General features: G+C 31.4%; 1 protein-coding gene across 1 annotated transcript in view; it reads right to left on the minus strand.

The window, feature by feature from the left end:
* CkIalpha (Casein kinase Ialpha) overlaps window positions 1-26,328 on the minus strand; it is a 163,771-nt gene that overhangs the window by 17,584 nt on the left and 119,859 nt on the right. Inside the window, exons 3-4 of the mRNA XM_035363084.2 lie at window positions 5,280-5,406; window positions 5,084-5,182 (exon numbers count right to left, since the gene is read on the minus strand). Coding sequence (XP_035218975.1) covers window positions 5,084-5,182; window positions 5,280-5,406 — 226 coding nt within the window. The remainder of the gene's footprint in view (window positions 1-5,083; window positions 5,183-5,279; window positions 5,407-26,328) is intronic.

Raw genomic sequence — 26,328 nt, forward strand, 5'->3', positions numbered from 1 at the left:
TTAATTCTTCAATAAATATGTTTGAGTGTGGATTTTAACAAAGCACAAAATGTTTGCATATTTAGACAGAAGATAAATAGTAATTCCTCCCATATTATTATGCTAATAATTCTTTACTTTAAATATTAACCATAAGCAATGTGCCTTTAATATCATCACTACATAAAGGTGCTCACTAGACATTAGCACGCCGGCGCCGATTAGGCTTGGTGCCGGCCTGAATGTTTCTGAATTGCTTACATAATGCAATAAAAAATGCAATTAGATACAAAGGACATTATTTTGAAAGGATATAGTGATTTTAAAAGTTTTGGGGCAAACTTTATGTTAGGTCAGGAATTTCTACAATATAACTTAGGGTCACAAACACAACGGATAATCTCGCTCACAATGGTCCTTTGCTTACTCTTTAGCAGAGCTAGGACTAGCATTGCAGGATCATTTCAATGTGCAACTGTAGCCATTGTCAGATGGAGCACTTAGTTACACAAAGATGAAAGACACATACTTCATTTATCGGAAAGGAAAAGAAAATGATCGTGCAGTACAGTGTTTGTGTCAACAACGCTATACAAACTGACAAATGCCCAATCATTAGAGAATTAAGCATTTGTATCAATGATTATGTAAAACAAAGGCATGACAGGACGGGAATAAGCATGTGGGACACCAGGACATTATGATATGCTGATATAGGTACTGTCCTGTGATGCTACTGATCCAGTGAAGCATCCTACAGAAGCCAGAAACTCAATGCAAACTTTCCAAAACATTTTCATGCAGTTATTATTCAGAAGAATTTGTATACCAATATAAAGACTTTTTTCATACAGTTATTGCTCACAAATATATATCTTGGCATTGTTCCAAAAGGAATTTCACTATATTGTTGATTTTATGATGAAATTTTGGATTATTAATGATATATCTTCCTGCATACTCAAAATTGTTGATAGTTGATCTAATGCTGTGATGTACTTGTATGGCATGAGATGGAACTATTGTTCTGGTTATCCTATTTTGCCGAAAACACAGTTACCCAAAGAAAAGACTTTCTCTTGTACAACAGGGACAAGTAAACAAGCATTATAACAGACACAGAACCTATTTATCTGTCATGGAAAAAGTGATCATAAGCAAATCACTTTGTGTAACCTAGGCATTTTTCAATCCAGTGTGTTTCACATATTGCATAAAGAGTCTTTATAAACCTCAACACTTTCAAAGCATCCTGGACTTACAGTAGGGGTCTACCCCTAGAAATTGCATTCTGCAATTTGATTTTTGCTTCTTGACATGAATTTTTGCAAGAAGCTGCAGTGTAGGCTTATTTTCCAACCCGGTATCTTTCACAAATGAAGCTATATTTTCAAGGGATGGTGATGTATGGCACATGTGAACATAGAGAACCCACAGGTAACAATGCCATGTAGTGCTCAACAGCAATTTACCATAAATGTCTGCACAGCAGTTGTGAGAGATTGTCTGCTAGGCCCACACCTTCTCCCAACATGGTTCAATGGGAGAATATATCAAATATTTTTGGAAAACATGTTACTTGAAGACATTATGGCAAGCATTCATTGTAACACATGGTTTGAGCCCAATGGGGCACCTGCACATTTCAATCAAATTATGTGGTATAATTTAAAAGTGATTTATGGACACAGAGAGGCCATGGTGTCCTATTTATGTGGCCTCTACGATTCTTGGATTTCAACTCCTTTGATTTCTTTCAGTGGAGTTATATGAAAAACCTTGCAAACGAAGCTACCGATGAAGACCTGACAGGAAAATTACTGAAGCAGCTGAACGATCTATGACAGACCTGGCATGTTTGAAAATACACAACGATCTGATGTTGTGTATTTTGATGTTGCAAAAGATGCACTGTTCCAGATGGCAAGTTCTTGCCATATTTACTTAAAAGCACTAAAAAGTTTTGTTGGTACACAAGAGTGATAATGCACACTATTTGTCATTGTATTGATAACTAAAGACATGGATTACTCTTGTTTGGTCATGACTGTAAACTTCTACTCCAACAAATCTCTGTTAAATTTAGTATCTTTTTTATTATGCATTTGGTATTTTTTCCTATTATTTCTACTGACCAACAGCCACCTCTAGCAGTCACCCACTGCATTTAAGTCATATTACATTGTAAAAAATGCTTGTTTTTGTATGCCTGACCAACTCTACGAGTTTACTGTGGACTTTTCACACCCTCACCCGACTCTTCATGTAAATGTATTCTTTTACATATTTTAATTTACAGAAATATTGACAGTTTTTTTATTGTTTTTACAATACTATGAGAGAGTCAGGAAATCTTTTTTCCTAAAATAAAAATCTCGTCTAATTCAATTCTTAATGAACACCTTAAATTAAGAAGAATTTCTTACTTTTTATTATTTAAAATTTTGTTTATGAAAAAATTCTTTTTGGCTTAAGTAGACTAATATTTCTCTAATAACTGAGTATTGTTAATTGATAAAAGATTGGTTTGTTCCCCTTACAAGTCAATTAATCTGTGATCAATGACAATAGCTTCAGTACTTTGGATTTTGAATTTAATATCTGGAATCTTTATGTTTAAGGAATTTTTCTATATAGATTTTAATTAATTTTTACAACAGAGATCTAGATAATTTTGGATACTGACTTGGAAAGCTACCTAACATACTTACTAAAGTTTTTCCAATAATTCATAGTTTTTATTAAATTTCTTTTCTTTGGAGATAATATATAAATACCTTTCCTAATAATAAATTATTGATTTATTACTTAGCAGCTTTAGCGCAAGTTTTTGGCTTTCTAAATTTCTCATCATTATTTTTACCTACCATATTTGACAGCATATAAGACGCACTTTTTCCCCTAAATTTGGTCTCAAAAAAGTTACCTGCGTCTTATACGTGAAGGACACAGTCTTATACATGAAGGTAATTGCATTCAATAATTGTTTACTTGGCTTTTACGAAACATGAGAACTAAAAGAAACCACTGTATCGAAACTTTTCTTCCTTGTGTGTGGCCGTCTAAATAAGGGTGTGTCTTATATGCCGTCAAATACGGTACAGTCAAAAGTCGTTAATCTGGACTCGTCGGGACTTCGGCGATTCCGGATTAGAGACCATCAGTTTAAATCTGGTAAGATGGCATGCAGAAACTATAAAATTAAAAATACGAAACTGTAATTTATGAAATAAAGAACAATTATGATCTAAAGAGTATCAAAGTTTACAAAAAAAAAAAAAAAAAAAAAAAAAGCTTAATATTTATTTGTTTACTTTATTAAACATTTCTTTCATTGTAAGTTGTTTAAGTTGCTTCGTTTATGTGATAATACTTTCTCTTTAATTCTATAAACAGACATAATTTCTTCTTCACTTACAAAGTTCCGCTGTTCAAGTCCTATAATTGCTGTGTCGAGAACACCGCCTAATTTGTCAATCGAAATTTTTTCGTTTTCAATAACCTCTGTGTCACTATCGGAAGCGAATTATAATGACAAGGAATTTGATTTAAATCATATCAAAGATGGAGTACATCGAGATGAAATACTACATTTAGTAAGGAATTACAAGCCAAATAAAATAAAAACACCTACCCTGAAGATAAGGATAATGCTGACAGATGAACTTCCAATTCATTGCGCACCGTGGCGTTCCCCCCCCCACACACACAGAGCAGCGTGAAATTGATAAACAGATTTTGGAATGGTTAGAGAAACGAAGGGTATGTCTTTATCCATTTTTTGCAGCAATTCCACTTTTTGTTTAATGGACTTCGAAACATACTTTCGCTCTGTAGATCCTTTACATATTAGTAAATATATATCGGAAATTCTATTTGACATAATCGAAAGTTCAAGCTTACTTTTATAAAATTGCTCTAACAGTCTGCAAAAAATAATAAGCCGGATCCAATTCGAAGATTAAGGAACAATGCAATCTGCAACATTAGCCGAATTAGATAATTTTAGCTTAGCTTATACCGTCCGTTATACATTAAATGCGCATGCGTAAACGTATTATGCACATGCACAAACGCATATTCGCAGCCGTAAAGGTCTTACGCGCATGCGTCAAAGAAATGCATGTTTGTAGCTTTGAGGTCCGGATTATGGGTGTCCGAATTAACGACTTTTGACTGTATATATATTGCATGTATGTGTATGATATTTCAGAAAGGAAATTGGAAAAGCACTCCATAAAAGACTAAAAATACAACCCCAGAATTATAACAACAGGTTTGCCAATCTCTATGCTTTACCTAAATTTCATAAGTCTCCAATAAAATTCAGGTTCATAGCTAATAGTACTAAAAGTTATCTCAAAGAAATAGATTATCTCTTTGCACAAAAACTTCGTATGATACGTGACCTAATTAATAACTATGATTTTGAGGGTCTGCATTGCAACTAGATGATCTCTAGTAACGAACTAGTTCTTAAAACTATGAATTCTCTTAAAATAGACCATATCCAATGCTACGACTTTGAAAACCTCTATACTTCTCTACCACTTGAAGAAATTTTTACAAGTTTACTAGCTCTTCCAGATTTATTTCCGCAAATTACTACCATTCTCAGCAACGGAAAATGGCAACTATTCCTCTCCAGAGTGCTCTTCAATAATTTTATTCAATTTGACAACAGCATCTATAAACAAGTACAGGGAATCCCAATGGGCGGTAATTTTTCAAGCTCTGTCTGTGAATTATTCCTTTTTACAAAAGAATTGACCTATGTCCGTTCACTCAGTACAGAAGAAAGTATGGAGCAACAGCTCCTGGTAACTTTTAGGCGAGCTTACTACAATTTCTATCTATATATATATATATATATATATATATATATATATATATATATATATATATAAATACACTATCATATTTTATATACTACAACACTGATGAATTATCAGTATTTATCCTTAAATTAAAAATATCCAGTATGAAAATTTACAGAATATTAAATTATATATATTGAAACTTAATTACATAAAATGCATCCACTCCCTCTAAAAATAAATAGGAAATTAAATATAAAAATACAACTAAAAAGAAAAAGGCTTACTTTATTACAATGACGACCTATACCCATAAGAAAATTATCAGGTTTAATGTCTCTATGAATGAAATTTTTATTGTGAACATACTCAATTCTTCCTATCATCTGAAATAAAAAGAAAAAGTTAAGAAAAAGAAAGATAGAAAGAAAAAGTAGAACAAATTTAGTAAAAAGGCATTCAAGAACTAATATGTTACAATACCTGATCTGCTAGCATCAAAACAGTTTTCATTGTGAAACGTCTTGAGCAAAAGTTAAAGAGGTCTTCCAAGCTAGGTCCTAATAAATCCATCACAAGAACATTATAATCTCTTTCTTGGCCATACCATCTGAAACAAAAGATATAATTAACATCAAACATGCATTCTAAAAAATGCTAAAATAGCAGTTTTTAAAACTACAACATTAAGTAATACTGATGCCTGAAGAAATTTTTTAAATGAAATGCAAACATTAACAATTCTTGTATATTATATATTTCCAATAATTAACATTAAAGAACACAGTAATACTATATATGTAAAACTAACAAGAATTCTAGTTCTAAAATCAGTTTAAAATACCATCATACAAAACATAATCAAGAAATTGCAATATAACTGTTATAAGCATAAAACTGTTATAGCTATATAAATAAGTTCTAATGCAACACATAGTGTTGTAAAACAAAATTAAATATAAATACTAATTGATGAAACACTGATTGAATTTGCACAAAAAATTCGACGAGTATTTACAAATGTTTACAGTAGATTAAGACATTACATATCAAATAAAATTTAATAAGATCAGGAAATGGAATTAGCACAACTAAATTTCAAATTTTACTTATTACTGGGAAACATTTTCTTTAATAAAGGCTAAAAATTACAAACACAGGAGATTCTGTGATCTACCACGAAATAACTGAGAGAGTTTGCAGCTATTTATTATGAATAAACCACTTTATGAGGAAACACTTTCTATGCAATTTAGCAACATTTTAAGTGATGTAAAAGTGAACTCAGAAATCACTTTACTTCACCCAGTGCCTAAGCTGCCTATGTATATACAGCACATAGTAATGAAAAAAATAAAGTTATCCACACTGACGACATAACTAAAAGTAGTTACTTCATGAACTGTTAATACCACATACTATTTTGAGTGAGAGATTTAAAAATTTTAAGAACTGAGTTCATAGCCCACAGATCCTGAAATACATTTTCGCTAACTTTAACATTACAAGCGTCTTAATTTCAAAAGGGGAAAACAAAAATATAAAAAAAAAATCTGATGTGTACACCACGACTTCCTTGTACGGAATAGTAAATTATACACATTTTTTCTCGCATTTTATTTAAACTTATTAGATTGAATTAAACCTACTTCGCCGACAGCGCATAAACCACAATAGAATAAATGCATTCTTTAAAATTCACTTTGTTTGCCATAGTGACACTCTGGCGCTAGGTTTACTTAACAGTATTATATTTCATTCATATTATAACTCAGAATGCACAAAATGTATATCATTTAAAGAATTATCTAATCGTTGCCACATGTTCTATTCAAATACTATAATAAAGCTAGAACTATGTATAAAAGAAATTAAGCAAATAAAACAAGAAAGAAACAGTTTTTCACAGAAGATTGAGTATTTCTCATTTAATTAATTCAGTTCTTACTTCGCGAGAAGGCAAAAATACATAAAAACTCAAAATATCTATATTAGAAATTACAAAGTAAATCTCAAACGCTTATTTTCTCGAAAAAATTCCAGAAAGAATTAAGCATGATTTAATTGGCAATAATAAATGAATGCGTTATTTTTGTTGTTGCGAAGCTAAGTTTCTCTAGATCGGCAACAAATCCACTAGTCTCCTGTTTCAAATGTAAACATCAATGGCCGCCATTAAAAACGGGCTTAGTGGCAATTAAACAACTTTAAAATTGCTGATAATTCTAAAAATATTGCACACAGATTTACTAAAGGCCTAAAATCCTTAACCGGAAGATAAAAACAATATAATTCAATCATTTTTAAAGAAAAAAAATGTACAATTTACAAACATATAAGAGTAAAGAAACTGAGATCACTGAGCCGGGTAATAGAATGGATATATATATATAAATAATTTAAATTTAAACTAATTTAAATTCTTAACAAATACATATAAAGTAAAAAAGCAAATTTAAATTCTAAAAAAAGGAAAAAAGCCAAAATAATTTAAAATAATTTTAAAATATGCAAACATGTAAAAGATTTAATTCTCGAACTAATCTACAATGTCATTTAAATTCAGAAGCATAAGCGAATCAAGTGCAAAATCTATCCATGAAAATAAATCTACTAATTTAATAAATTAAAATTAAATTAAACAATTTTTTTTAAAAATTGCATATGTGAATGATCGTAGAGTAGGCAGGAGACAGACTTATCAAGGGGAAGTTGCCTCCAAACCTAACTCTCCAATGATTCAATTTATCATTCACATATGCAATTTTTTAAAAAAAAATTGTTTAATTTAATTTTAATTTATTAAATTAGTAGATTTATTTTCATGGATAGATTTTGCACTTGATTTGCTTATTCTTCTGAATTTAAATGACATTGTAGATTAGTTCGAGAATTAAATCTTTTACATGTTTGCACATTTTTAAATTATTTTAAATTATTCTGGCTTTTTTCCTTTTTTTAGAATTTAAATTTGCTTTTTCACTTTTTTACTTTATACGTATTTGTTAAGAATTTAAATTAGTTTAAATTTAAATTTCATTCCTTGCAGCAATGGCGCAAAGAATATTTAATTAAATATGTATTTAAATTTAATTTTTTTAATTAAACTCAATTTATTCTTATGAAACAATATATATATAAATATATTTATATACGTTTCGTGCGGCCGATTGCAACCAAAATACGAAGTGCACATCTACATGTTATAGCAGTCCTATATACAAAATTTCAACGTTCCGAGGCTACTCGTTTTTGAGTTATGCGAGATACGTACGTACATACGTTCGTACAGACGCCACGAAAAATTCTCTTCAGAATTAATTTTAAAGCAGTTTTATAATTTTTTGAAGGAAAAGAGTATTTTATTCTGTCCTTACGTACAGATATCACGCAAAAACATTAAATTGCATTCGATAGCGGTCAAAATGGATATTTTCGTTGAAATATGCTGCTTGAAACTCTTCGAGATTACAATATTTCCTTTTTACTTCGTACAAGGAAGTAAAAAGTGTTACCCGATTAACAGAAGAGTGAAAAGAAGAAAGCAAAGAGGCATACTTTAAATGCAAAAACAAATTTAATGATATTCATGAAGAAATTTTCAGCGAAATTTAAAAACAAAGAAAAACTGTTCCTAGTTCATAGCACGAAAGGAGGCCACTGAGCGAAAATTTATTAAATTATATGAGCTTATCGAACAGAAAAGCGAAATACGAACACACAAGGAAAGTTATTGAAAGAACAATAGGTGGTAAGGGCGTTGCGACCTATTAACGCATCAGCTAGAAAAGGATAACGTAGAAACCAGAAAAAAAAGCTAAAGAAATGGACTTGATTTCCACGCATCGATGCATGCCAGAGGCCCTGCCTAACTAGAAGTTCCACAACGCCGACGCCTGAGTTACGTAAACACCAAGCATATGTCAGTCGCCCGCACTGTATTCGCAAAACAAATGGAGATTACCCTTCTCCCTCCCACAAACAGTTTTGGCCTTTTAGTCTGATCTAAGCCGATCTTATACACAGAACAACGTTGATGTGAAAATGATTTTTTTTTATTTTTTTAGTCCAAAGGGATTTCAGTCCCGAAGGACTATTGCTTTCGTTTTGGCATTTTGCGTCGGACTCATAAACGTCGATTCACTTTTCAATGGTACATAGAGCCATCGAATTTTGAATGACGAAATCCTACTGCGAATATGGGCATCTGAAATCCCAAATTTGGAATTTGTTTTATTATAGATTTTATATTTTGTAAAACTTTAACGAATTTTTGATTTACAAACTCAATGCTTTAAAAGCGAGAAATGGCAACGTTATATATATATATATATATATATATATATATATATAAACTTTTATCTCCAGCTCGCGAGACTGTGTATATCGGAAATTCTAAAGATATGCTTAATTTAACATTATTTTGCGATATTGCTCTTGAACTGAATTTTATGGTTTAAGTGCAAAGAACATGATATTTAATAAATAAAGGTAACACTCAAAACGTTAAAAAAACGCCCCTTTGGACGTAATTTAAAATCTGAAAAATTTCAGAATTTTTTTTTTTTTATTTATTTATTTTTAAAGCAGCAAGTAAATGGATAAGATCGTGAAAATACTTTATGAAACATACATGCCAGCGTGACCTGAAACACATATGGAATTTTTCTCTCCAATTAAGCATTTTAAATTCCAGTACAATTCAAAGCATATTAAAGATGTCGTCGAAGAAGGATGAAAACAAAATATTTTTCTTCTAGTTTTTCTCGGCCAAAACGTCGTTAGATTAATTTCAACTCCCTTCCCCCAGAAAACTCTATTATTATTTTATTTTTTTCTGATATGATTTATAGTGTTCGGTACTTAAAAAAAAAAAAAAAAAAAAAAAAAAATTGATACATTACAGAAGCATATGAATTGACTACTTTTATTACAACAATACAGTAAACAAGACTTCGAATTTTCTTCTCATTTAACAGACATAGAAGAAATTTTGAATTACATTGGATATATTTTGTTAAGTACAATAACTTAGGACATAATTTAGAATAAATATAACACATGGATAATCGCCATCCCAATTTTCATCGACAGCACATAAGGGAATGGAATCCTAGAACCTGGAACTTTTTTTTAAAATATATATATATATATATGTTATCATTAATCTCTCTACAATACTTTCGGCTCAACAGAATTTAAGTGCATCATCAAGCACGGACACGCTTGTCAAAAATTCACGTCCAGTACGGGCAACCTAAGAGAATCACTACACACAGGTGGCGACTTACTAGAATTTCATACATATTCATTTACATTTATTCAGCATGTGCCTAACAATACTGAATGCAACAGAAGACTTGCGTACGCCATTAAAAAAAATCTCAAGTCCAAAGTTTAATACATGTTTAATATAAATCGAAATAAAAAGAAAATACGTCATATTTGATGTTAGGGAAAGCTAGGCATTTGACGTAATTTGTTTTATCTTTGTTCAAGGTTTCTATATTCGAAGTATGGTTCATTATAAATATTTACAAGGGCTTCACAGAAAGAGAATCTATGATCTTGACTGATTTGGTAGCATACTGCGCCAACAACTATCAGCAAAATGGAGATAAGACTTCTGTGAAAGTAGTTTGAGAGAAAATGCAACCGGTGAGATAAGTTCGCTATTGCACAGCAATTTGTTACGCATCACTACAGCGATGAAACTACAAAGCTCTGAGAGACAGATAAGTCAACCTTTATTGCACAACGATAGTGCGCAAGCAAAGAGGACAATGGCGTCGAAGTAGGAAATAGAGAAATGTTCTCTGGCATTTGTTGACCGGCCTAGAAAAGACCCATAAATGAGGCTAGATTCAAAACATATGATTGTAAATAAGGAAGATGAAGTAAGAACGGAAAAAGCTCACATCAGTCATGATACGGGAAGTGTTCTCCTCAGTAACTTTTAGAGATAAGAACTTTTTCTTTTAAGGGTAATATTTTTCAAAATAGAGAAAGCCGGCCTGATTGCAGAAAATTAACACATGCATAACAGATAGATAAATATTCTACTGAAAAAATAAAGAAATTATGCAAAAACATACCAAATAATTCTGCCACAGCAATTAATGATTACAAGGGGGAGAAAAGTATTTGCAAAAACGGGAATTACATTTTTAGATACATTACAGTATTCTGAGTTAATATATTATATATGTATAATTTATTTACTAAAGAAATACTGATTATATTATCTCCTAATATACATTTAGGAGAATATAACAAAATGAGGGAACACAGAAGTAGAAAGTTTAATTCCAAAAATTGTTTTTTAAAAGGAATTTGAATGCAAATCATGAAAAAAACTTTTTAAGGGGACTTGAATTTAAATCATGAATAACAATTTGGAAAAGACATTTAATAAACCAAGTAACTATCGTCATTGATCGGAAATTAGTTGACTTTTCAAGTGGATCAATTTCAAAGTGAAGGATAAAAAGGGGAAAGAATACTAAATTTAGTGTCAAAAACAAAGGTAATGTTAATTATCCTATCTTAGATGAAGTTCGTGAAATCCCCGAATTAATTCTACTGAACGAGAAAAATATTAAAAATTAAAAGTAAAGTATCCAATATATATATATATATATATGCACGCTGAACTTGCAGCTAACGATACTATCATAGAAAACCGCTATTTAGTTATATAACTATAAATTAATTCCAACGACTTTCTGTTCATACATTGCAAAATTAAAATATATTTAGTTTGGAGATGCTGCTGAAGCATTTTGTTCCTTTTCATTTAGCATTTATCTTTTAATTACCACTTGATATCATTAAAGTATTAACAGCTACAATACATATTTAAATTAAATAAACAACCTTCTAAGTTAAAAAAACAAGATGTATATCTCAAAAAAAAAAAAAAAAAAAAAAAAAAAAAAAAAAAAAAAACGGAAGGAGAGAATGCTCTGTCACTTCTTAAAAATGGGAAAAACTCTTCAAAAACCTTCTTACAAATAATTACTAATGTAAATTCGTATGTTTGTCATGATAAAGGAACACCCAAGCGATGAAAACCCCTGATTTTTCAGTTCCCAAGTCAGTTATATCAGTTAGTAGGGATTCAACAGAGAATCAGATACAGTACAGAATTTTTCGCACATAGGTATTGCAGTTACCTTATTTCGATACAAAATTCGATCATGACAACAGGATACATAATGGAAGTGCAAAATTTAAACGTCTATTAAAACTACTTACATTACATACTCTAATCATTAAAATGAAAGTGAGGTTCAGAAAACAAGCATAAAAAGCAATAGAATAGGAATCAGATTTCACTGCATACAGATTGCTATTTCGAAAGAAATAGGAGGAACACAAAAAATCTACTTAATAGCTATTTCTTATCATCCAGCTGTCATCTAAAAACTGAGGAAGGGGATGCTTTCTCAAAATTTTAAGCGATTTTTTGATCACAAACTAAGTTCCAGAATGATATGCTGTGAGCCAAAAACAGCAACGTAAAAATATCTGCCCAAGAGCTGCAAGGGATATAGCCAGTTTAAGCAATAAGAAGCACGAAAAGCTATCATACATTTTCACATTATATTTCATTTCATCATAGCGAAGTTTATTTTCAAATAAATAATTTTTTCAGAGTGCAAATTAATTAACTAGGGTATGTTCTAAATCAGTGTTTCTCAACTGGATTTACTCCAAGGACCGGTAAAATAATTTCGGTAGATTCTCGTGGACCGGTAAGTTTAATAATTCGACCCATTGGCGCAATTTTTTCACATAAATAAATCATCATCTATTATTTTCTAAACTAGTAAACTATTGCTATTGTAATGTAGGTGCTGTTTTAATATCGGTTGTCGGCCGATGACACTTTGGATTTTGGACAAATATTTCGCGGACCGGCGGTTGAGAAACACTGTTCTAAAAAGCGTGCAGCGCAGCTGATTGATGGTACACAAACTATGGCAGAGTTGCTCAACCTTTTGTGCTTTATATACTTCCTAAAAAATGAAAGCATAACCGACATAAAATAAAAATATGGTCACAGTGGTATAATGAGAACAAAATTAAACATTCTTATACACGTGTGGTACTCATTAGTCACAAAAACTGACAATCATAAAAAAATTAAATGAATTTTAATGTTATTAAGTTGTATGTATCATATTATGTAATATCAGATGGGTAACAAACAGAGAAAGCACTGACAACATCTAAAGAAAAAACAGCGTTCCACCTCATCACTAAGTTCAATTAAATTGCCGTTAGTGGTGGAGCCAAAACGACTTCGTTACTACGACCAAGGCTTAATTTCTAAAATTAGAAGTGTGGGAGCCCTATGGAAGACCGTCAGCAAAGAGGAACAAAAGTAAATAAATAAATAAAATGACTATTAAAACCATTAATAATTAAAAAACTAAATAGTTAATCATTATCAAATTAATAATTGTTTAATTAATATTTATCAATTATTATTCAATTACTAGTAATTATTTAAGAAAATAAATAATAATTAATTATTATTTATTTAAATAATTAAATAAAATGTAAAGAGATAAACTAAAATTTAATGAGATTTTTAATATAATTTTATTGCAAAAAAATAAAATTTTCCAAGAGCAGATGATTTCTACTGAAATTGTTGTTCAGTTACATAAAAGAAGTGCCGGAAGGAACTACCTCCCCCCCCCAAAAAAAAAAAAATTCTGCGTAGAGTTCTACATTTTTCAAAATGCAAGTTGAATGTTAGTCATTATTACCCAAAACTCGTTCCTTTATAAGGCAGAAGGCAGCATTCGGAGCACATGAATTTTCAAATGCAATTGAAATACACTATCTAGAAGAATTCAAAGAACCTGTCTTAACTAAAAACAATAAAATTTTGCTTGCCTTCATTCCGAATTTATGTTTTTTATTCAACTGGCGAGAGAGCTCTTTTGGCAAATATTCACAAAATCACTTAGAATCAGCCGTCAACTACCAGTGACAGTATATGCAAAGTAAATATTTTGCTACATTTGAAATCGAGTAAAACTCTCATTCACAAGATTTAAAAATCTTGGCACAGGTAAAATTAATCATAAGACAAAAAAAAAAAAAAAAAAAAAAAAAAAAAAAAAAAAAACTCATTCAATTAAAATATTCCATTCAGTGGTAAAAATAAATTTTAAAAGGATGTAAAATATTGAAAGTTAAAAATGAAAAACTTCTTCTTAAGTACTGCCTGGAAGCGCCATGAAGGTGGGAGAGAACAAAAGCTAAATATAGATCAAGAAGGTAAAAAACATGAACGATATAAGAAATAGTTTTTTTTGAAACAATAACCCTGCAATGTATTTACAACTATGGGCTTCAAAAAACTATAAAACATTCGAAATGAGTCTCTTAAAAAATGTGCTAAATATAAACACAGGAGTTTTGGCAAGATCTTCTTTCAGAAGACTAACTATTCTCTCACCGGAAAAACTTCTATACGTCCATGCACAGTAGAATTTCATCAAGTAGAACTGAAAGTTCATAGAGAATTTGAAATTTTTCTAAAAAGTCAAATTTTAGTTCACTCGAAATTTTATCTTTCAGTTTCGGTTTATTATTATTTATGTTTGACAACATAAATAATAAAAAGAGACAAAGGATTGTTTTTATAATCTTTACAATTTATAATATATAAAAATAAAAAATTCAGAGGTAAAGTCTTGGTAATAAACACTGAATAACGCAAAATTTCTTTCCTAAATTACGACGTTAAATATATTTTTAAATACTTCATTCATATACTACTAAGTATTTACAACCATCTTTCGATTTATATTTTACAGGGGTGTTTACAGTGGTTACGAGCACACAGTTTGTTAATTATTAGCGTTTGTTATTTAATGTACTTTTACGACTGTTTTGAAGATTCATTAAATCTAGATCAAAATGATTTTTAATTAACATTATTGCAAAATTAAAATATTAAGCACTAATGCTATAACGAATCCAATTTAACAAAAGAGAATTAAAAATAATTAAACTGATGAAAGAAGTCTAATAAAAGTGACATAAAAGATCAAACTAGTATTATACTATTAATTAAACTATGTTGTTGATTTTAAAAATCAATCATTCTTTTTTAAGTTCGGACAAAATAGAGATTCCCAGTGCACACATAAAATTTACAGTATCTAAAAAACGTATTAAATTAGACAGCGCCAAGTCATTAAATTTTGGCGGGGGGGAAAAAAAAAAAAAAAAAAAAAAAAAAAAAAAAAAAAAAAAAAAAACTTTTTTCCTCTTTTGCTTATTATTAGGAGATATCGCTTCAATAATGAACGCATGTGAATAATAATTCCCAGCTTTCCACTTGGTTACAAAAATTCTGAATGAGTATTAGATAACAATTAAATCAAAATAACACTTTGTACGAGTATATTATAACAAATTTAAGGAATCTGGTTTGCCTATTCCTATTCCTTCTTTACAGTAATTTAATAATGTTGAGACGAGAAAACTGTTATTGGAACCCGTGTTTATCTCCAGTTTATATTTAATATTTCCAATTGAGATTAATCCGAAACTCGTACCAACATTGAAGTTTAATTCAAAGGAGACAATGCATAGAAAAATGCTAGATATCGAATACTCCTTCCCCACATTAGTTAACCTTCCTTTATTTTCTTATGGGGTGAAACAAGTCTTCACCTCAAACAGGTTTCAAACAAAATAAAATGGGAGGGGAGGAATTAAGTCTTGCTTCCTGCACAGGTTCCATCTCCAAATAAAGATGAAGAACAAGGAAAGAAGTTTCAAGGGAAGGAAAAAACGGAAGTCGCAAACAATTTATTTTTTAAAGCATTAATTATCTATCCTGTAACAGACAAACAAATACAGAATGTAAAACAAGTATAGTACATCAACATTAACGCTTTAAAATATGGCACTGCATTTACGCAATGTTTCTTTACTATTGCTAAACAACTGATATTGCATTTCTGTAACACGTAAAATGATACTAAATGACTAAGAAACTAAAGAATAAGATACAAAATGATAAATTCACCAAATATGCGGAAAACCGTCTCGACTTGCTGTGTTTGCCTGAGCACTTTGTACCATTTTCACCGTATTCTTAAAGTTGAGTAATGACATCGGTGTTGGTCAGCACGATCAACTCCTTTCATGTAGTTAGTTATTAAATAACTCTGTGACTCAAATTATTTTCTTGTCCCCACTACCATTGTACGATTCTGTTACGCGATTATTCAAAATAGTAAGGAGAAAAATTCAATATTGTTTTGTTTAAACTTAATATAAAATTAGAAAATGCATTTCTAATTTGATAATGAATGTTTTTTCATTGGCCATTGCAAATAAGGACCAAAGCATAATATTTCAAGTTCGTCATAGGTTTTGCGTGTTTATACGTCAATAACGCGTACGTCATAGGTTATGTGTGTTTGTGCGTCATAGGTAATATAAAATCGATATTTTTGCATTTTCTAATTTTATATTAAGTTTAAACAAAACAATATTGAATTTTTCTCCTTACTATTTTGAATAATCGCGTAACAGAATCGTACAATGGTAGTGGGGACAAGAAAATAATTTGAGTCACAGAGTTATTTAATAACTAACTACATGAAAGGAGTTGATCGTGCTGACCAACACCGATGTCATTACTCAACTTTAAGAATACGGTGAAAATGGTACAAAGTGCTCAGGCAAACACAGCAAGTCGAGACGGTTTTCCGCATATTTGGTGAATTTACAGCTAACTTAAAATGGTTTCAAACACAATTTAAAGAAATCTGATAGTTCTTTTATGTCTGAAAATGCTTGGGAAACAGGAAAAGGCCGAAAGCCCTACTAAGATATATTTCTTAAATTTTTCGTCTCTGTTTAAATGCATTTGATTATCTTGTATTTTAATTATACCAACCCACCCCACACGTTATTGTTTATTTTCAACAACAAAAGAACTGTATGCAACGGTTTTACGCAATCACTGGCATTTCTTTTGGATACTCTGCTTTGCACTGGTCTTTCGCACTACCATCAAAAAACGAATATTCCCAGTTTCTCATTGCCTAACTTGGACTGTCGGCAGCTAGGAATAGTGCATCTGTCTCTTTTCGGTTCCTGACATCATCTCTGATGAGCTACGACGTGTGAATTACAACTTATGATATGGATAATTGCTAATTCCAAGATCATGAACTTCACCGTACTCATAACGAATTAGAAACTTTTATGTGTTCTAAAATCTCAAATTAAGTTATACTGGGAAAGCGAAAATTATCGCGGGTACTCGAGCACAGCGTCTGCATCGCGCCTGAACAGAAGATGCTTACAATCCGGCGGCTGTTTCGGTGGACACAAAACGGTGTTCTTTGCTGTATTTCTTCAGACTCTGTGCATGTTACCCATTCTGAATTTTCTGTCTCTTCTACGGAATCACTGTTGTTTTTACGTTCACTAACTTCAACTTCCGCTGTGTTCCGGCTGTCAGAACTTCGTGTGCCATACAAAGGCGCTTCAAGTACTAGAATCACTGCATCACAGTAAGTCCAAGAGAATAAAAGATGGCAAAGAGGCGTGAACAGTTTGTCATTCGGACATGGCTATGACATCACATCGGCTGGATTCACTTTCACTATCTACGAAGGTTGCTACTTATATTTCTGGCTTTGGCAATAGTAATAGTTAAGTGGGTCTAGGCGATCGCATAGGATTCCAATCGAAAGTCTGATATTTTTAACCGTAACTTCTCCAGACAGTTTTGCCATTTTAGCGTGATTTGTATTGTTTACAGTAAACTGAAAAATTCACCTCGGGCAAAAAATGGCTCGTGAACATTTTCGTGCGATCATTTTTCATAATATTCGACGCGGATTATAAAGACAAGAGTGCTTCGATGAACTTAATTCTTTATACAGTGATAAAGCACCATCCTACAACACTGTAAAAAACTGGTATAACGAATTCAAACGTGATCGACGTTCGCTCCAGAACGAATTCTGTGAAGATCGTCCAAAATCGGTTGCTGTGCCAGAAAATATCTATGCTGTGCGTGAACTGGTAAAGCAAGATTGTCATGTGGCATACCGTGAGATTGAGGGATCTTTGGGCATTAGTATGACAAGCATCAATAAGATATTACATGAACATTTGACCGTAAAAAAAGATTTGTTCGCGTTAGATCCCGCATAATCTGAAAACACTCTAAAGAAGGCTCGTGTCGATTGGTGCAGGGAAATGTAGAAAAAATACGTTCAAGGTGCATCAAAATACGTTTAAGGTGTATAACATCTACACAGGTGACGAATCATGAAGCTATGCATATAAGCCCGAAACAAAACAACTGTCGACTATATGGTCCTTCAAGACGAGTCAAATTCAACAAAAGTTGTTTCTGGAAGAAGCACATCAAAGCAAATGATTGCCTTGTACAGACATTAGGTATTTTTTGGAAGCAGGAAAGATGAAAAATTAGCAAATGCCTTCGCCGGGAATCGAACCACGGCCCAGCGAGCAGAACCACTACACCGCGAAGGCACGCTAGGAAAGCCGGAGAGATACCTTATATACTCCCCTTTTTAAAGGGCGACTGGGGTTTTTATGGGACCCAATCACCAAATCCTGGGTGTGGAGAGTCATCATCCACAAACCTTTCAGTTCGAGCGCCACTGTAGAGACATTAGGTATTTTTTGGAAGCAGGAAAGATGAAAAATTAGCATTCGCCTTTGCCGGGAATCGAACCACGGACCTCTGGAATACCGGCCCAGCGTGCAGAACCACCACGAAGGCATGCTAGGAAAGCAGGAGAGATACTTTATAGCCTGTACGGGGCCCCTTCTTTTGAGCTATGGGGACACTCGTGTCCAGGTGGGCTGAAGGAAGCCTCCAATTCTTACTTTATAGCCTGTTTCTTCGGCATTGCCGGTCACGTGGCGACAGTTAGAGCAACGTAGGACGGTCAATTCCGAACTTTCTCAGTAGTCTGAAATGCAACTACCGATAGTACTTTGATACTGTAAACAATTTTTCGAGTATTTCTATGGAAAGTTCCAGAACTCTGAAGTGTTACTTTTAACAAAATAAATTTTATCAACCTATCATTGGACCTGTGTGCATTCAATCTATTACGAGTCCGTAAGCATACAATATAGTTGATGGTCTCAGATTTTTAGGGGATCGTCCTCTTAAGAGTATAATAATGATCAATATCGATATCCATTTATGTTCTTAGAAATACTGATCACTCTTGGAGTTTGTTCCATGGTAGATACCACAACGAGTTCCATCATATAACGAAATAAATCAACTTTGTTAAATACAAAACGAAAATTTATGTATTAAAAATTCACCAGTACACAGCCTTATTTCCGTTTTATCTTGTATGAGAAGCAAGCATTTTAAACTACAGCTGTTCTGGATTTCCGTAACTAAACCACAAAAATCAATCACTCAACTTTCCTTCTTTCTATCAGATTCTTAGCAATTCCTAGCCATTTTCTCTCTCCTAAATATAATTCATTTTTGAAGGAACACGTCAGATTCTTTATTCATTAATTCATTTTTAAAGGTACACGTCAGACTATTCATTACTTCATTTCAAGTGAAACTCAATTTTTTTTTTTTTTTTTTTTTTTTTTTTTTTAAACCAGAAAGTAATATACATGAACAGCGGTTGAAATAACGTAAGACTTTGACCATGTTCTATTATATATTAGTGATGCCAGTGTATATATGGTCAGCTACAAATGAAAAATTTCACTCATAAGCTACAATTTCTTTTCCAATGGCATACTAAGAAAACCATTAAACATGCTATCTATTTTAATAACATTTTTCAACTGTTCGCTCTTTTTTAAAGAAATACATTGCTTACATTCTTATAAAAATTTTCGTATTCTAATTTTGCATGCTAGAATTACTTAATTAATTAAAGAACGTGCTATCTAAAATCTAAAAACGTCAGATAATGCCTCAGAGAATCCACCTTTAAAGTTTCACAAAGCGAAATAATATAAATAAAATAAACTGATCTTGGTATCTTAGTTTAATATCAGAAACAATTTTAAGAAAGTCGGTACAATTACATACTAGAAAAATTAGCCTCCCCGAAGTTACATAACATAAAATTTTATATTTTAAAATGAATTGTTCAAAACGGCAATCAAGATATGATATATACATATATATCTTGATTGCCGTTATAATGTATATGTGTATATATCTATATATAATTAGTGTTTAAACACTTATTTACAATTAATACATCTGTCTAAAAGACCACGGTGTACTCTCGTACAGTGCAGCTATGGTGCATATTCAGTAACTGCACGTCTGCACTCCCTAATGTCCAGTTACCTATCTACCGCCTCAGTTCAAACTGAATCATTCATTGCGGTAATCAATATCAAGCAGCTGCTTACATTTTCCATTGAACATGAGAGGAGAAAGAAGTATCAGACAATACAGAATCTTTTCGCAAAATGGAATATATTTACAGTTAGGTAAATTGATATCGGGAAACATGAAGCTATCACAACTGCGTGTAGATATTAGTACAAGCAAAATTACAAATATATATGCTGAAATAAATTCGTAACAAGTACATAATAAAAAAGCTAAACTGTTATAAAAGGGAATACATGTAAAAAGATAGAGATGATATCTGAAGTGCGGCAAGGCATATGTCGAACAGTGTAAACACCTTATACAGATAAAAAGAGAAAATGACTGGCTAAAACCACACAGAAGCGTGACAACGTGTGAAAAGGGCAAAGTGTGACGTTTAAAGAGGAAAATAAAATCATCAAGATATCCAAAATCGGGTCAAACAGAAAACATCATTCGAGAATGACCCACTTCCAATCTTCATCAAATCTTTATAGTATAAGAACAAACATTAAGATGCAAACTGTTTATTCAACTGGAACAAGACAATGTTAAAAAACCGTTAAACTGTTTCCGAACGAAACCTTCAACAGTGATTCTTTAAAAAAAAACTTTCACTTTTGATTTTGGTTGAGGTCGGACAGTTATCGGACACACCGTTAGATATGGCATTCAACGATGATCTAAACAAAGAACCACTGATATTACAGGAAATATATTACACACTATTTCTTATATTAAAATATTTTTCTTTCAGACATATCCACATATTTACTGTACGATAAAATGAAAATTATATTGAAGAATGATAATCGTTAACAGATACAGAACTAATTCAAATACCCATTGCGAAAATTAAAAGATGATAATTAATAAGAATCTACGACATTATGTATCCAGGAATTCATTGGTTTTTTACTTAAACCAAATTTCAATTTCCACGGGAAAACAATGCGTCGTATTTTTTTTTTTGGGGGGGGGCGTGTGCAAGTGTTTGTGACTAGCTCATTCTCTTTAGGGTCAAGGATAATGTTTCTTAAATTTTTTGGTGTGGGGGCATTGCACAAATCCGACACACGCGTGAGTGAAATTATCAGTTTCTTCATTTGTATTGTAATATACTATTGCAGACTATAATTTTGAAAATAAAATAAAAAAGGTTCTATTATAAAACAATGCGTCGAAACGTTTCTTTTTTTTTTTTTTTTTTTTTTCTCTTTGTCTGTACTATCTTAACTTGATCTGTTTTCAGATACATTATGTAAAAATATTTGGTAATTGTAAAATTATTATCATAAGTTAAAAAAATACCAAAATTACTAAAATTTTTGGTGACTCCCTATTGCAGGTCCCGCGACACAAATTGGTGTCTCAACCCACAGTTTAAGAAATTCTGGTCAAGGAAATAAAAACCCTCATTTCAAGAATTAAATGTGTGCAGCGGTACACATTTAAGAAGATCTGCATAAACGTTAACGGATAATCAAATATTTTCGAGAACAATAACTATCATTTAGGTAAATTTAACACAGGGATTTTAATTATACTAAAATTATTCTGCCTTAAAATGAAATTACACATTTGTGTTTTCGCTCTGAAAAAATATGAAACTCTTCTAAAGTTTTCACAGATGAAAAGATAATTTTATTCTGCGAACCCTGATGCTGTACTACCCTTTAATTTAAATCTGCTTTTTATTCATCTGCTTTAAGTATTAACTATTAAAAAATCGCAACTTAATTTAAGACTCTGGAACTGTCAGACTAATCGATAGCAAAGACATATTTGTTACTTAAAATTTTATAATAACCCATTTTTAATATAATTTAATTAGAAGGAGGCAGATAAAGCAGAAAAGAATATTTTAAACTGCGCAGCACAGGAAATACGCACGTCAAATTCAGCTAGGACCTATTTTTTCGTCCACGGAGTAGCTGAAAGTATGAGACTTGACATTTCAAACACATTTATGAATAAGCAATAAAATATCTAATAAAATCACTACTCAACATCGCTGAATTCTTCTTTATTTATTTATTAATTTTTTTATTATTTTTTCGGGGGAGAGGTGCGCTGTATTCCGCGAAGAATTATTATTTGGTTTGGTTTATTTGATTACGGCAAAACATTCGAGGTTTATCTGCCCATGAAAAATTACGAAACTAAGGTTAGAGAACAACTACACATTGTCTGTTTTTACGTATTTAACACAAAGTAAGTTCTTTGAATAATTTTAAAACATAAAAAAGTGGTTTTAATCGCGCACGTGATAAATTTAATAATATAGTATGGCACAAGATGGCTTACACTGCCAATGAAATACACATAGAATTCATTTTTGTTACTCTTTCTGTTCGTGTTAAGAAGTACCAAAGTTTGAGATTTCTTTTTACTTTTTTAATCTTTTTAAAACTGGTAAGTAAAAATAAAATTTTCACTAATACTAGGTAATAAATAATACTTTTTATCACCAAGTTACAATCGTTTTAAAAAATGAGTATTCTACTTTTCCGCTACGATGGAAATATACTAAATCTGTTATTTTGCGATAAATTTTCTACTTCACGTGCCTAACAAAATTTCTTTTATATGTATTATATAAAAATTGGTGTCAATATCCATCCGATGTTGAAGTCGGCACACGTGACAATGGTCACGTCCCTTCGCCCCACCATACTGACCTCACGGAGGCAGCTCTCCAGCATTCATTCTACCTCAAACGGCTCCAGTGGCCTTACGACAGCCGGATGAAAACATGCAAATTGCATGTTATTCTCGGCATATAGCGGAAGCTGGAATAAACATTCATTTATTATTATTATTATTATTTGTTTGTTTATCTAATATATCTGTGTCTTCATTTACAATTAATAAAAATCCAAATTTACTCTAGTGTTCTTTTAATATTTTAGAATTCAAAACACGTTCCGTGAAGAAGAGCTGGGAAACACCGTCCTACACAAATAGCCAAAGCGAAGTTTCGTAACACGTTAAAATATCAGGAAGAGGCGATTTACACAAGAGCCAACAATGGAACAATTTGATCTTAAATCTTTGGTACACTGCCATGGAAATGAGAACAAAATGCAAATTAAGTTTTAGTCTATTTAATTAATACTGCTAATTATATCAATTTATGAATTTCACTGTTGTCCTCCCAATCTTCTTTTACCTCGCAATTTTCCATTTTCAAACGTTTTACCATTCATCTAGTGATTTCAGAAGCAATTTACATACGACTTCCATTTAATTTTTAATTCCTACATTAATATCAACACATGTGGGAATAAGATTTTTTTTTAAATTCAGACTGAAATTTCCAAAAAAAAAAAAAAAAAAAAAAAAAAAAAAAAGAGTCATTTTTTTTTCTTAATAGACTTTCAAAATTTTAGCTTTGGTTCGCATTAATCGAAATTTTGAATTAACAAAACTATAACATATTTATCACTGAATATTCCAAAAATAAAAATAGCAAAATCGTTATACAGCAACATTTATTCCATTCAAAATGTCACGCGGAATAAAAATATTTCACATTTTTACTATGGTAAAATTACCCATCTGAAACACAGATTTCAAAATATCATCAAATGTGACTATTGGAGCAATAGTATGTAAAAGATGCTCTGATTCTGATGAAAGCACAATACTGCCATTCAGAAGAAGGAGAAAGTAGGCCTATATCGCGAAGTAAAACAAAGAGAAGTTGTCTGTTGGAATGAAACGTACTGAAAAGAACTAAATCGTAATAGGTAATTAATTAATAAAACGGAACTGAAAAATCCAACTTTACGTTCTGACATGAATTACATGGAATGGTCTTAACGATATTGCGAAAAATGTACAGAATTGTAAAGTTGCATATACATCAAATCTTTTCGTATTTAACTTTAACATAAAGATAATAAAACAATATAAAGAGCTATTAAGATCCTTCTGCTAACGCTTCCTTTTATTAGTACAAAGGGACAATTTTCTCAGATGGACTATTAATTTCGTTTTGGCATTTTCCGTTGATTCGCTATAAATGCCGGTTCACTTTTCAAATTGTTCACACCAAATATTAGAGCCATGTATTCTATTTGAAGAAATTAAATAATGAACAATCTGCATAAACGTACATATGTTTCTCGCACTGTGATAAAACAACGGTACCTAGAGCCATCAAATTTTGAATGACGTACGTTTTTACCCGAATATGGGCATGTGGAAGCCCAAATTTGAAATCTGTTCTAATAGCTATTTCATATTTTGTAAAACTTTAACACACAAAACATTAAAAAGCCCCTTTGGGCGTAACGTAAAATCTGAATGCTTAAAGATGTTTATTTATTATTTTTTTTTTCTGTTCATTTAATCCACACTCATTTAATCAAATATAATAACAGGGGGGAAAATCACATTTTTCACCCTCCCTTCCCAAAAGATTTTTAAAAAAATAATTTGAAGGGGGGAAAATCTAAAAGCTTTCAGATTTTACATTACTCCCAAAGAGGAGTTTAACGATTTGTGTGTTACCTTTATTTATTAAATATGTTGTTTGCACTTAAGCCATAAAATTCAATTCAACAGCAATGTCGCTAAAGAATTTTAAAATAAGCAAAGCTTTAAAATTTCCGACACACAGTCTCGCGCGCTGGTTATGTTTTTAGAAAAAAAAAAAAAAAAAAAAATACAGTGTTGCCATTGCTGGCTTTGCAATCGTTGAGTTTGCTAGTCAAAAATTCGTTAAAGTGTTACAAAACATGAAATCGACAATAAAACAAATTTTAAATTCCAAATCTGGGCTTTCAGAGGACCATATTCGGTATTAGATTACGTTATTCACAATTTGATGGCTCTAGGTACCGTACCGTTCTTTTATTCCAATGCGAGAAACAAACATATATATACAGAGATTCTTCATTATTTACTTTCTTTAAATATAATACAGGGCGATAATATTTAGTGATAACAATTTCAAAAGTGAACCGACATTTATGAAGAACCAATGCAAAATGCCAAAACGAAATTAATAGTTCTTCAGGGCAAACTGCACTTTTGGACTAAAAAAAAAAATATGAAAGCTTTCAGATTTTAGATTACACCCAAAGGGACACTTGAATCTTTTGTGTGTTACCATTATTCATTAAATGTTCTTTGCACTTAAACCATAAACTTCAATTCAAGAGCAATATCGGAAAATAATTTTAAAATGAGCATATCTTTAGAATATCGGATACAATCTGGCGGGTAATAATAATCCCCATACAGTGCTGCCTTTGCTAGTTTTGAAATCGTTGAGTTTGTTAATCAAAAACTCGTTGAAGTGTTACAAAATATGAAATCGATAATAAAATTAATTTCAAATTAGGGCTTCCAGATACCCATATTCGACGGAATATTACACTATTCAAAATTTGATGGTGCCAGATATCGTTGTTTTATCACAATTCGAGAAACATACAAACATTTATGCAGATTCTTCATTATTTAATTTCTTTAAATATAACACAGAGCGATAATCTGAAAGCTTTCTCATTTTACATTACGCCCAAAAGGGTCGTTTTTTTAATGTTTTATTAGTTACCTTTAATTATTAAATATTACGCTCTTCGCAGTTAAACCATAAAATTCAGTTCAACAGCAATATCGAAAAATAATTTTAAAATGAGCGTATTTTTAGAATTTCCACGCGCTGGAGATAAAAGATCCCATCACCCCCCCCCCGTGCAGTGCTGCCATTGTTCGCTTTGAAATCGTTGGATTTCTTTATAAAAAATTCGTTAAAGTTTTACAAAATATGAAATCGATAATAAACAAATTCCAAATTTGGGCTTTCAGATGTCCATATTCGCAGTAGGATTACGTCGTTTAAAATTGGATGGCTCTAGGTATCGTCGTTTTATCACAATGGCGAGAAACATAATACATTTATGCAAATTCTTAGTTATTTAATTTCTTTAAATATAATACAGGGCTGTAATATTTGGTGAGAACAGTTTGAAAAGTAAACCAACATTTAAAGTTTTCAACACAAAATTCCAAAACGAAATTAATAGACCTTCTGGGCTAACCCCTTCGGGGTTAGAATAAAAAAAAAAAAAAAACTTTTAGATTTTACATTACGTTCAAAGGAGTGTTTTT

This window comes from Stegodyphus dumicola, chromosome 4 (assembly GCF_044657685.1).
Source record: "Stegodyphus dumicola isolate Sdum_Otavi_A_Nest chromosome 4, ASM4465768v1".
In the NCBI taxonomy this organism is placed as follows: Eukaryota; Metazoa; Arthropoda; class Arachnida; order Araneae; family Eresidae; genus Stegodyphus; species Stegodyphus dumicola.